The sequence below is a fragment of the Heptranchias perlo genome, chromosome 41 (assembly GCF_035084215.1).
Source record: "Heptranchias perlo isolate sHepPer1 chromosome 41, sHepPer1.hap1, whole genome shotgun sequence".
Classification (NCBI taxonomy): domain Eukaryota; kingdom Metazoa; phylum Chordata; class Chondrichthyes; order Hexanchiformes; family Hexanchidae; genus Heptranchias; species Heptranchias perlo.
Genome location: NC_090365.1, coordinates 2,429,350 through 2,447,397, shown reverse-complemented (window position 1 = coordinate 2,447,397; position 18,048 = coordinate 2,429,350). Strand labels below are relative to the sequence as shown.

General features: G+C 48.9%; 1 protein-coding gene across 2 annotated transcripts in view; it reads right to left on the bottom strand.

The window, feature by feature from the left end:
- Positions 1-14,861, bottom strand: part of LOC137305921 (TNF receptor-associated factor 3-like) — a 40,137-nt gene extending 25,276 nt beyond the window's left edge. For both annotated transcript variants that reach the window (XM_067974865.1, XM_067974866.1), the window contains exons 1-2: positions 14,635-14,861; positions 2,974-3,242 (exon numbers count right to left, since the gene is read on the bottom strand). In XM_067974865.1, the coding sequence (XP_067830966.1) occupies positions 2,974-3,224 (251 nt within the window). In that variant the 5' untranslated portion in view covers positions 3,225-3,242; positions 14,635-14,861. The remainder of the gene's footprint in view (positions 1-2,973; positions 3,243-14,634) is intronic.
- Between the last annotated feature and the right edge of the window lie 3,187 nt (positions 14,862-18,048).

Genomic DNA, 18,048 nt, shown 5'->3' with positions numbered 1-18,048 from the left:
GAGCTGAGGAGAAAGGGGACTCTATCAGACAGGCTACCCATTCTCCTGCATTTGGTGGGAGACTCACAAGTCACACTGTGACCTCCCACACTCACACATCACTATCAGGATCCCAAACATGGGGCCCGATTTTACCAGGGGTGCAGGTTCTCAGCAGGTGGGCAAGCGGGCGCGTGGGTAACGCGCCCGGTGAAATTAGTGGGTTTCCCGCACGATCGTAGCAGGCAACCCACTAATTGGATCCACTTACCTGCTCCTCCGGGTTCCCCGCTGCTGATTTGCGCGTCGGGCGGGCTTCACATGCGCAGTAAGATCTGTCAGCTGGAGGCGCTCTATTTAAAGGGGCAGTCCTCCACTGACAGATGCTGCAACCAATAGCAAAGATGACTGCATGGAGCAGCCCAGGGGGAAGGCTGCTCCCAGTTTAATGATGCCTCACCCCAGGTATCATTAGATGGGGTGAGGAGGAGGGGGAGGACAGAGATCTTCCACCCGGCGGGCGGGAGGAAGCGGCCCGCCTCCGCCACCAGGAAGGCCTGGCTCGAGGTGGCAGAGGGGGTCACCTGCGCCACCAACATATCGCCCACCTGCACACAGTGCAGGAGGCGCTCCAATGACCTCAGTAGGTCAGCCACAGTGAGTACATGTAGTCTTTCCCCTACACTCCGTCTGCCACATCACTGCCCCCACCCCACATCTCCTTCGGCACTGCCAACACTACTCTGTCACATCACCCCTCATACCCACTCAAACCCCATCCTCATCTTACCTGCACCTACTCACCTCGCCAGTACTCACCCCGCCACTACCACGCAACCCAATCCTCATACAATCTCATGGCTCTATCCCATACTCACCCTCTCGTGCATCTCTCTCACGGCCAGCCTCATTCAACCTGCCACCACCTGTGCTGCAGCCACAGGGCATGCATCACATATGTGCAGTAGGCAGCGTAAGGCAAACGTGTCGTGAGCATGAAGGGGATGCACAAGGGTGTTTGAGGGTTTGTCATGGTTGTTACTTATACTGAATTTCAGAACAACTCACATCACACATTATATTGGCACCACTACTACCATGTCTTCGCGAATCCTGTCCGGTTTGTGCAATAATGCCCGCTCATGGGTATCACTATGAGGACCCACCACTGATGCCACCCATTGTGTCACTGCAGAGTGGGTATAGGTGTATTTGCAGGGCTCTTCTGCGCAGACGACTGAGAGACATCGGCGATGTCCCCGGTTGCACCCTGGAAGGCTGTGGAGGAGAAGTTCGGGAGGGCAGTGGTGACTTTGACAGCGACAGGTAGGAAGATGGTGCTCGGGCCAGCCAGGAGCAGCTCGGCATGAAAGAGGCTGCAGATGTCCACGGCTACATGTCGAGTGACTCTGAGCCTCCGTGTGCACTGCTGCTCAGAGAGGTCCAGGAGGCTGAGCCTCGGCCTGTGGAACCTGTGGCGAGGGTAGTGCCCTCTGCGACGCATCTCTCTCTGCGGTAGCCCTCCCTCCTGCTGTACAGGTGGATGTGTCACAGCACTCTGTTGTGGAGCTCCACGTGTCAGAGGTGGACGGCGTGGATGGCGAAACTGGTGAGGCTGTTCGCCCTCCGAGGAGGTCATGACTGCAGCTACGGCGGCCCCCATCCACAAGATGTCCATCTGAGGGGGTCCGCAAGGTAGGTACATGTCTCCGGACCCCGGGGTAAGTGTGCAGGTTGGTGACTTTGACCGTCAGGAGGAGGGTGGTGAAGGCCAAACTTTGTCCCAAGTGACAGAGTGGCCTCCTGCAATGGGTGAGGGTCTCTTCCCCCCCCCCCCCCACCTGTCAAATGGACCTTTGCAGCTGCCACAGGCTGACAGCTGCAACACGTCCATTCGATCTGGGAGTGTTTCCCCCAGTGTGGGAAACAGTCCCATGTTGATCAAAAATCACACACAGTCCCTTAATCAGGTCAGTTAATGACCTGAAATAGCTAAATAAATACTCTCAAGTGGCATCCCGCTGGCTTTAATTGCCTGCGGGATTCCCACCAGCGGGGGCTGCGCGCGCACGCCGGCGCGTCATCGGGGAACCCGGAAGTGGGCGGGATCCGGTCGGGATCCTGCATTTCACGATTTTCGAGGCCCCCCCGCCGAGAACGCACCCGATAGCGGGTGCTAAAATCGGGCCCATGGTCTCCGGTGAGAGAAATCAAAACATGTAATTCTTAGAACCAGCTGAATTGTGAGGTGAGGAAGAGGGATAAAGGGATAGAGAAGGTTAAGGGGAGATTTAATAGGGATGTTCAAAATCATGAAGGGTTTTGATAGAGTAAATAAGAAGAAACTGTTTGCTGTGGCAGACGGATCTGTAGCTGGAGGGCACAGATTTAAGGTGATTGGCAAAAGAGCCAGAGGCCACATGAGGAAACATTTTTTTAACACAGCGAGTTGTTATGATCTGGAATGCGCTGCCTGAAAGGGCGGTGGAAGCAGATTCAATAATAACTTTCAAAAGGGAATTGGATAAATATTTCAAGGGGAAAAAATTTATGGGCTATGGGGAAAGAGCAGGGGGAGAGGGACTAATTGGATAGCTCTTTCAAAAGAGCCGGCACAGGCATGATGGGCTGAATGGCCTCCTCCTGTGCGGTACCTACTACGATACTACGAATAGGTTAATACCATGAGACCATACCCAGCAGCCCCACAGGAGAGATGCAGCATTTAACCATATAGAAAAAGAAAGAACTTAAATTTATATGGTGCCTTTCATGTCCTAAAGTGCTTTACAGCCCATGAAGTACTTTTTTAAAGTGTAGTCACTGTCGTAATGTAGGCAAATGCGGCAGCCAATTTGCGCACAGCAAGCTCCCACAAACGTCGATGTTTTAGCAACCTTCTGACTGAAGAGCTCACGTCTGGAATACGTCCTAACGCTGGCAGCTCTACTGGCCAGAACCTGCCCCGATAATCCCAAGCCCCGCCTGTCTTACCTGAGATGGGAGTTGAGGCAGGACTCGCAGAACCGGTGCCCGCACTCAGTCTGCTTGGCATGGCACAGCACTCGGTGGCACAGCTCACACTTGTACTTGTCATCGACTGGCTGAACAAACTCTTCAGCGTAGCCCCCTTCCAGCGGCTCAATCCCCGAGCCGAGAGGCTGACGGCAGGCGCTGGAGAGAGAGTTTTTGGGAGGCTGATATAAGCATGACTTTAGCCTGTCTGAACCACTTCCTGTCGCCATTAACACTTTCCACCCACTCTGAGGAAGAGAAAGAGACGAAAACAAAAGTTAACATCACGATATTGAAGGAATGGAAGGCACCGGAGCGGGAGGAGGCCATTCAGTCACTCGAGCCTGTTCCGCCATTCAATAAGATCATGGCTTCTACCCTTGTATACTTCTGTACGAGAAGCCCAGGTGTAGGGCCAAGGGCAGCAACTGCGTACAGTTTTGGTCTCCTTACCTAAGGAAGGATAGACTTGCCTTAGAGGCGGTGCAACGAAGGTTCACTAGATTGATTCCTGGGATGAGAGGGTTGTCCTGTGAGGAGAGATTGAGTAGAATGGGCCTATACTCTCTGGAGTTTAGAAGAATGAGAGGTGATCTCGTCGAAACGTATAAAATTCTTGGAGTGCTTGACAGGGGAGATGCCGAGAGGCCGTTTCCCCTGGCTGGAGGGTCTAGAGCTAAGGGTCATGGTCTCAAGGTAAGGGGTCCGCCATTGAGGACTGAGATGGGGAAACATTTCTTTACTCAGAGGGCTGTGGATGCTCAGTCGTTGAGTATATTCAAGACTGAGATCGATAAGATTTTTGGACACTAAGGGAATCAAGGGACATGGGGATAGGGCGGGAAAGTGGAGTTGAGGTAGAAGATCAGCCATGATCTTATTGAATGGCGGAGCAGGCTCGAGTGTGGCCTACTCCTGCTCCTGTTTTTTTTATGCCTTGTGTCATAATATGTGGACAGGAAGTGAGGCAACTCACATACTGTTTTGGAAAAGCTGAGCAAACCCCATCTCCCACTCCGGTCACACCAATTTTGTGGCATTTCTGAAGCTAAAACATGACGGCTTAATGGTCTCCCAGCCTGCACTGGCTCCCACCCCTGCCCCGCACTGCTCCAGTAAGTGTCTCTCAGTTAAAGGAATGGTGCAAAGTTTACAGCTGTGGGTTTTTTTTTAAGTACACTTCCTTCTTGGGGGGGGGGAATTCCCCATCGCGCAGTTCCCACAGGAATGCTATTTGTTGCGATTGGCAGGAAAATAGCAGCTGTCTCAGTTCCAACTTCTTTAGTGGAGCATCGCTATGGATTCAGCAGTGACATTTCTCCTCTGGGGCCTGTGTTTGAAGCCAGTCCTGGCTGAGGGGATGAGTGTCTACGCTCTCTCTCTCTCTCTCTCTCTCTGCCCACCCCCTCAGAAACGATGAGTGGAACTTTCCTTAGCATCCTGGCAAACTATCCTCACTCAGCCACCACCAACACTCAGAAACAAGTTAACCGATCAGCCATCTTGTGCTGTGAGCAGGATCTAGCTGTGTGCAAAATGGCTGCTGCATTTGCTTACATAACAGCAGTCACTGAACGTAGGAACAGGAGGAGGCCATTCAGCCCCTCGAGCCTGTTCAGCCATTCAATTAGATCACGGCTGATCTGTATCTTAACTCCATTTACCCGCCTTGGTTCCGTAACCCTTAATACCCCCTTACCCAACAAAAATCTATCAATCTTAGTTTTGAAATTTTTAATTGCCCTCCGGCCTCAACAGCCTTTTGGGGGAGAGAGTTCCAAATTTCTAAGTATTTCATTGTACATGAAGCTGTTTGAAATCTTTCTGAGAGACATGATTGAGTGCTATCAATCCGTCTCAGCAAAAAAAATAAAGGATACCTTACTGAGCAATGGTTTGCCTAAAAAAGGGCTTTTGTTTTATGCTAAAGTACTTCCACTTGCAGTTTCAACATAAGAATGTTCCCAGCAGTTAGCAGGTGATGTGTCAGGGTAAACTCACACCGTATCTGGAAAATCCCTTTACTCCGCGGAGGGCAGAGGCAGCAAGAGACACACTGAACTCACAGCCGAGGTTTCAGCTTCCAGTCCCAAGTAAGGATCTCTGCATTGCTGATTCCTCACGTGCACACACACACACACACACGCAGAGAAACACGCACACAGAAACACGCACACTCGCACACGCACAGAAACACATGCACTCACTCACACATGCACACATGCTGAGAAACACACACACAGAAATGCGCACACACAGAAACACGTGCACATGCACAGATACACACGCAAACAAGTACACGCACACACACGCAAACAAGTACACGCACACACACGCAAACAAGTACACGCACACACACGCAAACAAGTACACGCACACACAGAAACACACATACACACACACACACACACACAGAAACACACCAAACAAACACACCAAACAAACATGCATGCACATGTTCATGGGGTTGATGAATGCCAAGGACCAAACTACCTGCTTACTGGGAACTGGCCTCCACTCAGGATGTTACCAGAGGTGGGAAACTATCGTTAAGGAGAGAGACTTGAGATATTGGAGCAACAGTGTTCTTTAAATTTACTTGCTCCCTTCCCTAAGGAGTGTCCCACAAGGGCTGCCAATAGCTGCAATCTCCTCGAGTCCCGTGATTTTCAGATTTGTTATTTCATGTCCGCAGTTCAGGTGGGGAATTTAAAGACTCAGCGAGTGAGACTGGTGGTCCTCGACTTCAGAGCACATGGGCTCATGTTGAGAAGTCACCGGCCTAATGTGCCAGGGTACGACACTGGCACGGTTCCTAATGTGCCAGTGTCGTACCCTGGCACATTAGAAACCGTATACAATCAGCACCCATTCCACAAGGCAAAAGACTGAACAACTTGCAACCTCGAACAAACTATCAAAATTTTTTTTTTCGAGCGTGACCTGACTGATCTTAGTGGCCTGAAGGTGCTGGCACTCACTGGGGTACAGTACCCATAATTGCTGGGGGTCGGGGCCCTCCAGTCGTCACACAAGTAGCTATTCCTCCTGGAGACAGTGAGAGCTGTCAGGCTATTTAACCATGTTGGGCATCGCACCTATTCTAAAGAAGGATCAGCATCACTAGCACTCCTTCTGGAAAGGAACATCGGAACAGGAGAAGGCCATTCAGCCCCTCGAGCCTGTTCCGCCATTCAATTAGATCATAGCTGATCTGTATCTTAACTCCATTTACCTGTCTTGGTTCTGTAACCCTTAATCCCCTCACCCAACAAAAATCTATCAATCTCCGTTTTGAAATTTCCAATCGACCCCCAGCCTCAACAGATTTTTGGGGGGAGAGAGTTCCAGATTTCCACTCCCGCTTTGTGTGAAGAAGTGCTTCCTGACATCACCCCTGAACGGCCTGGCTCTAATTTAATATAGCCTGAGCCATCTTTAATAAATGAGTTTCGCCAACAGAACCCGTTTGAGTGATTAAGTCGTGCTGTCACGGCCCATTTTAAAAAATGGACATTGACAGTCGGGATCCCATCTTAGCTGCAGGCCCAAGTTATTTTGAAGCAAAGGTCTCCACACTGTACACAAATGGATTCTAACTCCATGGATTAGAAGCATTCCGTTTTCTTTAAATGGACGGAGCTGGGTTGATCAGTGTCACATCGAGTCACTGCTGGGAGACAAATTGTGGCCACACACTGAGATGTTAGAAATTTAAATTCAAGTGGCGTAATGATTGCTAAAATAAAAATCCCCCCCCAAAAAAAAACACTTGAAAAAAAATCCTATTCTTTTGCCAGGAGATGTCCTTCTGTTTGACTGATGACCCCGGATAGGCTTATTTTAGCTTTTGAGTTAGTAACAAGAGGGCTGATTAATAGTCTGGTTGTTATTGTTCTCACAAGTTTGCACTCTTCCCCTGGAGAAGAATGTGAAGCAGTGGAAGGATTCACAGGCTGATTAGCGGTCTGACAGGCCGTGATGTGAACACTCCTTCCATGACCGTAACCATCTCTATTCCAGCCGATAGCGGGGGGGGTGGGTCAGTCCTGTATGGCTGGAGGGCTTTATGGGTTCCCATGACCCATACGATGAGGGGGGGGGGGTGGCCACACACACCTACCGAACACAACAATCCCGCTGGATATCAACCCGGAACGCCGGTCTCCACTCGTCTGGACTGTCTGGCGCGGGGTTTGAACCCTGAACCTTCTGACTCAAGAGACAGGAATCCAATCAATGAGCCAAAGGCTCACTCCAAAAGAACCAACCGAGAGAATTTTTTTTTACACACAGGGGGTTGTTTAGGACATAGAACGCTCATCCGAGACTGTGCTGGGGTCAGAGTTCTTAATAACTTTCAAAAGGGAAGTGCAGAAATATTTGAAAAAGAAAAATTTAAAAGGATATGGGAAGTGGGGCCACGTGGATAGTTGCTCTTTCAGAGAGCCGGCACAGGCAAAACGGGCCGAATGGCCTTTTTCAGTGCTGTTAAATCTGTGAGCCAAGAATTACGGACAGCCTCTCCAGAAAGGACAAACGAAAGACTTGCATTTATATAGCACCTTTCTTCTCCTCAGGACATCCAAAAGCGTTTTACAGCCAATTAAATGCTTTTTGAAGTGTAGCCACTGTTGTAATGTAGGGGAAAAGGGCAGCCAAATTGTGCACAGCAAGATCCCACAAACAGCAATGTGATAAATGATCAGATAATCTGTTTTAGGTGTTGGTTGGGGGGTAACTATTGGCCAGGACAAGGGGAGAACTCCCCTGCTCTTCTTCAAAATAGTGCCATGGGATCTTTTACATCCACCTGAGCGGGCACTAGATGTGCACACTGCGCTGGTACTGTTCGTTCCCTACACGTGGGTGTTGTGTAGCTGACGGAAACACCAAAATAAAATTACCAGAGAGCCAGGAAGACCCGTTTTCCCCCAAAACGCCGTGGGTTATTCCCACCCCCCACCCTAGTTTTTTTGGGCCCATTCCCAGATTAGGTGGTCAGGACATAGATCAGTGGGTGCGTCAAGCCAGGGTCCGACTAGCAACACTCGATTGGCAGCCTGCCTTTCCTACGTTCATATATAAAAGCAGCTTCTCAGTGACATCATCCGTTTCACAGCAGACACCAAACAGACTGGACCAGTTCCACGGTGGAGGATTAAACCAGATTCCCCAGGGGGACTGGGATGGGTAATGTTTGGAAATCTTCAGTCAGCCTGCCCACCCACCAACAGTAACCCATCTTGTGCCAATCGTACACAAGTCAACACACCGGGACAAACACAATCTCTTACATGCAAGAAAGCACCATTAATTAGATCAAGGAAACAAATGACTTTGATCTTATAAGTTAATTCAAACTCTCAGGCCTGTATTCGAAAGGAAACAAAAGGACCCGCCGATATTGTATGATTCTATGATAAAGAAACAAAGAATGAAAGACTTGCATTTCTACAACGCCTTTCACAACCTCAGGACGTCCCGAAGAGCTTTACAGCCAATGAAGTACTTTTTGAAGTGCGGTCACTGTTGTAATGTAGGACACGCGGCAACCAATTTGTGCACAGCAAGCTCCCACAAACAGCAGTGAATGTTGGCCAGGACACCGGGGAGAACTCCCCTGCTCTTCTCCAAAATAGTGGCCATGGGATCTTTTACATCTACCCGAGAGGGCAGACGGGGCCTCGGTTTAACGTCTTGTCTGAAAGACGGCACCTCCAACAATGCAGCACTCCCTCAGTACAGGCACTGGGAGTGTCGGCCTAGATTATGTGTTCAAGTAAGGGGGAGTGGGACTTGAACCCACGACCTTCTGTCTCCAAGGCGAGGGGTGGGGGGACCTCATCACAGTTTATGAAATATTAAATGGTATAGATAAGGTGAGCCCCCGATTATTACAGCACTTTTCCATTTCAGGCACCCAGTGCAGAATCATGTTCTCCCAGTTTACATACGGACTCTTCCCCCCCACCCCCGAAGGTGCCGACTCTCTCCCCTCCCCTCCTGAAGGTGCCGACTCTCTCCCCTCCCCCCTGAAGGTGCCGACTCTCTCCCCTCCCCCTGAAGGTGCCAACTCTCTCCCCTCCCCCCTGAAGGTGCCGACTCTCTCCCCTCCCCCCTGAAGGTGCTGACTCTCTCCCCTCCCCCCTGAAGGTGCCGACTCTCTCCCCTCCCCCCTGAAGGTGCTGACTCTCTCCCCTCCCCCCTGAAGGTGCCGACTCTCTCCCCTCCCCCCTGAAGGTGCCGACTCTCTCCCCTCCCCCCTGAAGGTGCCGACTCTCTCCCCTCCCCCCTGAAGGTGCTGACTCTCTCCCCTCCCCCCTGAAGGTGCCGACTCTCTCCCCTCCCCTCCTGAAGGTGCCGACTCTCTCCCCTCCCCCCCAAAGGTGCTGACTCTCTTCCTCCCCCCCCACACTGAGGACGCCGACTCTCTCCCCCACCCTGAAGGTGCTGACTCTCTCTCCCCTCCCCCCACTGAAGACGCCGACTCTCTTCCACCCCTGAAGGTGCTGACTCTCTCCCCCAACTCCTGAAGGTGTAGACTCTCTCCCCTCCCCTCCTCTCCTGGATCTTATTGGGGTACAGCTCCAATGACAGCGTCATACACTTGTTAAAATAATGCACAACATGCATGCATTAACCAGTGAGCTACAAGAGGAAACTGAACCTCTTAAATAAAAACAGAAAATGCTGGAGAAGCTCAGCAAGTGAGGCAGCATCTGTGGAGAAAGAAACAGAGTTAATGTTTCAGGTCGAAGACCTTTCATCAGATCTGGAAGATGGTAAAGAGATAACAGTTTTTAAGCAAGTACAGAGCCAGGGAAAGGGGGGGGGGAAGGGGAATGGAAGAAAGGGAGGGGAGGGAAGAACAAAAGGGAAGATCTGTGATAGGATGCAGGACAGGAGTGATTAAATGACAAAAGGGATGATGGTGCAAGACAAGGAGGGTGGTAATGGGACAGGTAAAGAAACAAGAGATGGGTCTAGAGGAGCTGTAAATGGCAGCAGCAGAACCATTACCAGCACTAGCTGACTGAAAAAATGGAAGCAGAGGTTATGATCTGAAGTTATTGAAATCAGTGGTGAGTCCGGAAGGTTGTAAAGTGACTCATCGAAAGATGAGGTGCTGTTCCTCGAGCTTCCGTTGAGTTTCATTGGAACAGTGTAAGAGGCCGAGGTCAGAGAGGTCAATTAAAATGGCAAACGACCGGCAGGTCAGGGTCACGCTTGTGGACTGAGCAGAGACGTTCAGCAAAGCGATCACCCAGTCTGCGTTTGGTCTCCCCAATGTAGAGGAGACCGCATTGTGAGCAGCGAATACAGTATAGTAAATTGGAAGGAGTACAAGTAACCCGCTGTTTCACCTGGAAGGAGTGTTTGGGGCCCTGGACGGTGGGAAGGGAGGAGGTGAAGGGGCAGCTGTTGCATCTCCTGCGCTCGCACGGGAAGGTCCTGTGGGGAGGAGACCGGGCGTTGGAAGAGTGGACCAGGGTGTTGCGGAGGGAGCAGTCCCTTCGGAATGCTGAAAAGGGAGGGGAGGGGAAGATGAGTTTGGTGGTGGGATCACGCCGGAGGTGGTGGAAATGGCGGAGGATGATGCGTTGAATGTGGAGGCTGGCGGGGTGGAAGGTGAGGACAAGGGGGACCCTATCATGATTTTGGGGGGGGAAGGGAAGGGAGGGGGTGAGGGCATAAGTGTGGGGAATAGGACGGACATGGTCGAAGGCCCTGTCAACTACAGTGGAGGGGAATCCTCGGTTGAGGAAAAAGGAAGACATTGGAAGCAGTGGTGCGGAAGGTGGTATCATCAGAGCAGATATGACGGAGACGGAGAAACTAGGAGAAGGGAATAGTGTCCTTACAGGAAGCAGGGTGGGAGGAAATGTAATCAAGGGAGTCGGTGGGCTTATAATAGATATTGGTGGATCTCTTAAACCTTTCACGGTCTGGGCTCTCCCAATTCTATGAAAAGGATCCAAGGAAGGGTCAGATAGTTATTCTGGGCTGCACTAGCCCTACGCCAGAGAGGTTGCTGCCGAATATTTTCCTCCATCAGGGAGTCAGGTCAGACCCCAGGTTTACAAAACTTTAGTATCGATGCAAAGTGAAACCTCTGGGCACCGACTCCAACCATACAGCAAATGTATTAATGTCTAATCTTCCAGATTGGACTCATTGACAGGAGATCGTGGTCAGAGATCCAATTGGAAATTACAATGAAAAGCTTCAAAGACATTTTGTGGGGGAGGGGGGGTGGAAACAGGGATGAGAAACAAATAATCCCGCAGGAGCACATGGCGACAGCGTGAGAGCCCGACAGTCAGAGTATTACCTTCACTGTAGGTGTCAGCTGTGGCTCAGCTCACACTCTCGCCTTGCAGTCAGAAGGTCGTGGATTCAGGTCCCACTCCAGAGGTTTGGGTGCAAAAGCCAGGCTGACACTCCCAGTGCAGTACTGAGGGAGTGCTGCACTGTCAGGAGGTGCTGCCTTTCAAATGAGACTTTAAACAGAGGCCCCGTCTGCCCTCTCAGGTGGATATAAAAGATCCCACAGCACTATTTGAAGAAGGGCAGGGGTCCTGGCCAATGTTTCTTTTTTCATGATTTAACTGCTATAGCAGACGTGAACTCTCAGGGCCTGCAGTCAGAGAGGGGTTGGTCAATTCATTTCAGAATCTCAGTCCAGCTGGTGTCTGATCATCAAAAACACACATAGGAATTGCTGGATGAATAAAGATCAAGGTCTATCTAGTTCGCCTTGTACCATCAAGGTAGTTCCATGATACAACGACAACGGAGTTGTTGACCAATCATATGATCAATCTCTATCAATAAGTCTCCGACAGACCCAGACATGAGGCGGGGGAAAGCCCCAGTGGTGGAGAGATTTGGGAACCACAGGTCCAAAGTCGCCTGTTCCTCCCGAACATTGTACTTCACACGTCAATTCTCAAATTACTCACGTACTGTGTCACAAAATGTTATTTTCTGAAAGGAATCTACTTTCTACAGTGATCGACTCTGTAAAGCCGGTAAGAGTTGGGCACGTGGTAATTGCGATGCTGGTGATCGGCAAGATAACTGGAGACAGCATTCCACAACAAACCCTTTCGAACTCGACAGCCAGCAGAGTTGCCAGCTCTGGTCGGACGTATTCCTGGAAATTTCATTACATATCCGTCTGCCTCCAATCGCCTCGCCTGGTCAAACACTCTTCCTCCTCCCCCGAATAAACAAAAGTGTTCAAAGAAAATGAAAAAAACAATTTTTTTTTAATGCTCCTATGATTTTTCTCCCGGGTGCTGCTCGCAGTCGTGTCCAGGAGATTAATCTTGAACTCCTGGAGACAATCCTGGAGGATTGGCAACCCCCCAACAGCCAGCCAATGAACCAAATGACTTGCTTTTCCCCAGTTTCTCTCCTTCCCCCCTGAAGGTGCGAACTCATGCTGGATTATTGCTCCCGCGGTACTGACTGGCCTCTCCAGTCCCTCTCCCAAATGGCCATTTTCCATGCGCAAGCTTAGACAGGCAGTCTACTTGACCGTAGCTGGTGTAGAAAGGTTAAGGTTCACTGTACCTTTATCAAAGTTTAAAGCAATTTTATGTACAGCAGCACAATCTCTGCTTACAGGCTCCATCTAATACAGTGTGGATCAGAGCCTAATCGACACACTTGCCAAGGACCGATTGGTTAAGGGAACATCTCTAAATCACGTTCGCAAACTGATAAGAAATATCCAAGGCAACATTTATAAATGGTCTTTATAGGGGGCACCAATGCTGAGCCTGACATACTACCTCTAGCCCCAGAGCACTGAGTCCAACTGTGATTCTCCTACTGCCTGAGATCAGCTGATAGACCCAGAACTGAAACATAGAAAATTTACGGCACAGAAGGAGGCCATTCGGCCCATCATGTCCGTGCCGGCCGAAATACAGCTATCCAGCCTAATCCCACTTTCCAGCACTTGGTCTGTAGCCCTGTAGGTTGCAGCACTTCAGGTGCATATCCAAGTACTTTTTAAATGTGATGAGGGTTTCTGCCTCTCCCACCCTCTCAGGCAGTGAGTTCCAGACCCCACCGCCCTCTGGGTGAAAAATATTTTCCTCAGCTCCCCTCTAATCCCTCTACCAATTATTTTAAATCTATGCTCCCTGGTTATTCACCTCTCTGCTAAGGGAAATAGGTCCTTCCTGTCCGCTCTATCTAGGCCCCTCATAATTTTATACACCTCAATTAAATCTCGCCTCAGCCTCCCCTGTTCCAAAGAAAACAACCCTAGTCTATCCAACCTCCCCAACACTGAGGTTAGACTGACTGGTCTATAATTACTCGGTCTATCCTTTTCAAACAACGGTACTACGTTAGCAGTCCTCCAATCCTCTGGCACCGCGCCTGTAGCCAAGGAGGATCGGAAAATGATGGTCAGAGCCTCCGCTATTTCCTCCCTTGCTTCTTTTGACAGCCTGGGATACATTTCATCCGGGCCTTTCCCTGAAGCTGGGACTCTCCTGATTGGTGTGGCTAACTATACAGTAGGCAATGCACCTACCAAGTGAGCTATTGGACGAGCACAGCCCTGATAGTTATCCATGAATTTTTAAAAAATTAAACTCAAAAAGGTTATTGGCACAAATGGGTACACACTCGGTCCCTTAAGATGGAGAAGGGCAACACCACACACAGGTAAAGAGGGGATACAACAAACCACAGACACTTAACACACTTTGAGCGCATTACGTTGCTATTTTAAAGCCTCCATTCAAATAGTGGATATTGGAATGCCATCAGAATGTGTTCAAGTGTACATCCATTACACACTTAATGTCAGCCGTGGCTCAGTGGGCCACACTCTCGCCTTGGAGTCAGAAGGTCGTAGGTTCAAGTCTCACTCCAGGGACTTGAGCCCATAATCCAGGCCAACACTCCAATGCAGTAATGAGGGAGTGCTGCACTGCTGGAGATGCCGTCTTTCAGATCAGACGTTAAACCGAGGCCCTGTCTGGTCCTCTCAGGTGGGCATAAAAGATCCCACAGCCACTATCTCAAAGAACAGATGGGGAGTTCTCCCTGGTGTCCTGGCCAACATTTATCCCTCAACCAACGTCACTAACAAAAAACAGATTATCCAGTTATCTGCTGATTGTGGGATCTTGCTGTGTGTAAATTGGCTGCCACGTTTCCTACATAACAACAGTGACTACACCTCAAAAAAGTACTCAATTGGTTGTGAAGCACTTTGGGATTGTCCTGAGGTTGTGAAAAGTGCTATATAAATGCAAGTTCTTTATATCTTTTCAGATAATATCAGCAGCTGCAATCTCTAGTCTCACAGCCACTAAAGTTCACCAACCGGCAAATTAACAGCAGGCTGCAAAATCAACAGCAGTTCTCACCTGAACTCCAGTGAGAGTCACGATATAGTAACGATGTATTAATAACATACATCAATACATTACATATGAAAAAAAAAATGCCTTCTCTATCTCACTACAAAACGATAAGCCCCAGCCCTGCCCGATTCTTCGGGCGTGTAGTCCACACTTTACCGTCACTTACAAAAAAAAAAGATTTCACCATTTGCTAACTTCAGCAATGTTGAAAATGAGCCCAGGGAAAAGGCAACACACTCACCTTACGGAAAGTTGCTGAACCATAACCAGATTGGTCTGCAGAGTCAGGCTAATAACCAAAAAACGACCCCTTTGTGACCCAGATCAATGCATCACCCAGTCTCGAATCCCTCACATACTCCTCGTGCACAGCTGACAGCAGAATGGCAAAAGCACAAGCTTGGATTAAATGGATGTGCTCAGGAAGGTTCTATCTCACTTTCTGCTCAGCTAGGTCTCTGCATTGCTGATTTCTTGCTGTGGAAAGTACCCCTGAGTTGTGTAATTCTTTCTTAATTGGCCCCTTTCCAAATAAACTAAAAACGATTTCCTTTGGAAATCCCCAATTCGGCACTGACCTATGATCACTCCTCTTCTGTGTAACCCCTTCCACACAAAGTTCATCAATTCATTTCTGTATCTAGAAAAGAAAAAAAACAAGTAAAGCCAGCCAGTGTGATTTATGGCACTCAGGTCTGCCCCTTTTCCCGGAATTCTTTTCTTCAAATTAAGTAGGTGATATTGGCTATATCAAATTCCTTGAGGGAGATGCGATTATGAAACAGTGAGGCTGAAGGAACGATCATGGGCGTTGCTGTGCATTTTTCACAGATAGTATTTCCACATTCATTCTATTATTTTTTTAATGGTTTCCTTTTTCCACTAATTTTGTCCCCTCTCTCCCACCCACTCCTGTCCTCCCCTCTCCTGAAGGCACTCACTCTCTCTGGGTTATTGTTCATTGAATGTTCCCTCGTGCCTCACCCAAGTGGCCATTCATAAAGAGGAGTACAGCTAACGGGGACCATCTAGCCTTTCCTTCCATAGTACCCCACCCCACCAATCCCAGCAACTAATCACCTCTTCAATGACCCTAGAGTCTTTACATACAAACCTAGACAGTGATTATCAGTGGGCTATGCAACCATGGGAAGCGTCACAACCTGCTCTTGCATTCGTCCAAAGCTCACACCTATATAAGTTCCAGTGGGTGTCACTGGGTGGTTATCATAAGCAGGAACCCTGGCTGATTTTATGCCTCCTTGGCCCTCAAGCATAGTGTAACGTCTCCGATTGACTGTGATCAGCTAACTCAGCACAGACTATGGAACATAGGACCAGGAGTAGGCCATTCAGCCCCTCGAGCCTATTCCCCATTCAATGAGATGGCTGATCTGTATCCTAACTCCATTTACCCGTCTTGGCTCCATGTCCCATAATACCTTTGGCTCACAAAAATCTATCGATCTCAGACATATAATTATTAATTGAGTTAGCATCTACTGCTTTTTGTGGGAGAGAGTTCCACACTTCTACCACCCTTTGTGTGAAGAAGTGTTTCCTAACTTCTCTCCTGAATGGCCTGGCTCTGATTTTAAGGTTATGTCCCCTTGTCCTAGACTCTCCCACCAGTGGAAAAAGTTTCTCTCTATCTACCCTATCAATTCCTTTCCAAATCCTAAAAACCTTAATCAAATCACCCCCTAACCTTCCATTTTCCAGGGAAAACAAGCCTGATTTATGTCCTCTCAAGTGGGCGTAAAAGGTCCCATGTCACTATTTCGAAGACGAGCATGGGAGTTCTCCCTCATGTCCTGGCCAATATTTACCCCTCAACCAACATCATTTAAAAAAAAAACAGATTATCTGGTCATTTATCTCATTGCTGTTTGTGGGACCTTGCTTTGCGTAAATTGGCTGCCATGTTTCCTACACTACAACAAGTGACTGCACTTCAAAAAGTACTTCATTGTCTGTAAAGCGCATTGGGACATTCTGAGGTCAGCACAGACTAAGAGCTTCCTGGTGCGTGAATCTGTACCACACTGAGAAGTGCACTTACTGAGATTAACTGAAGTTATTTTTTCCTGCAAAGAACTCAGACGGGACCAGACTCTGAGAAATCCAAGGGACAATTCCTCTGCTGCACCATGGCCTTTTAATAAAGCAGCTATCAGATTTTCAATTTTTAAAATTAAATTTAAGATTAAAAATCACAATGTAGCTTTAGCCCTAGACACACTAACCTTCTTATTATAACAACTGTACTGATGGCAATTGTGTTTTTCCCTAAATCTAAAGTCACTACAGTCCAAAGTAATTCATTATGTAAAGTACTTTGAGATGCTTTGACATGATGAGGCACAATATAAATGCACAAGGGGACCTTATCGCCTCAGTGAGGTATTATATCAGAATATATATAGCACCTCATCATGTCCAAATCTCTCAAAGCACTTCACATAATGAATTACTTTTGAAGTTTAGTGACTTATTTTGTAGGCAAACATGGACCACAAACAGCAAAAGAGGCAAACGACCAGTTATCCTTTTTTAAAAATGGTATTTGTTGAGAGATCATCGTTGGTTAGGACACTGGGGAACTGGGAGAACACCCTACTCTCCATTGAATAGCGGAATCTCTAATATCCACCTCAACCGCAAGAGTAATTCGTGCCAGACAAGTACCAGGCAATGACCATCTCCAACAAGAGAGAGTCCAACCACCTCCCCTTGACATTCAACGGCATTACCATTGCCGAATCCCCCACCTTCAACATCCTGGGGGTCACCATTGACCAGAAACTTAACTGGACCAGCCATATAAATACTGTGGCTACAAAAGCAGGCCAGAGGCTGGGTATTCTACGGCGAGAGACTCACCTCCTGACTCCCCAAAGCCTTTCCACCATCTACAAGGCACAAGTCAGGAGTGTGATGGAATACTCTCCACTTGCCTGGATGAGTGCAGCTCCAACAACACTCAAGAAGCTCGACACCATCCAGGACAAAGCAGCCCGCTTGATTGGCACTCCATCCACCACCCTAAACATTCACTCCCTTCACCACCAGCGCACAGTGGCTGCAGCGTGTACCATCCACAGGATGCACTGCAGCAACTCGCCAAGGCTTCTTTGACAGCACCTCCCAAACCCGCGACCTCTACCACCTAGAAGGACAAGAGCAGCAGGCACATGGGAACAACACCACCTGCACGTTCCCCTCCAAGTCACACACCATCCCGACTTGGAAATATATCGCCGTTCCTTCATCGTCGCTGGGTCAAAATCCTGGAACTCCCTTCCTAACAGCACTGTGGGAGAACCTTCACCACACGGACTGCAGCGGTTCAAGAAGGCGGCTCACCGCCACCTTCTCAAGGGCAATTAGGGATGGGCAATAAATGCCGGCCTCGCCAGCGACGCCCACATCCCATGAACGAATAAAAAAAAAAGTAATCAGAAACAGCCTTGGTTTAACATCTCACCCGAAAGGAATCACCTAACAATGCAGCACTTCCTCAGTGGGCTGTCAGCCTGTTAGTAATTCCAACCTCAATCTGGGGTTTGAACTCCTAACACTTCTGACCTAGTGCTGTAAGTGCTACCAATTGGACCAAAACTTTGACCTATGACTACTGCTGCTACTATTACTG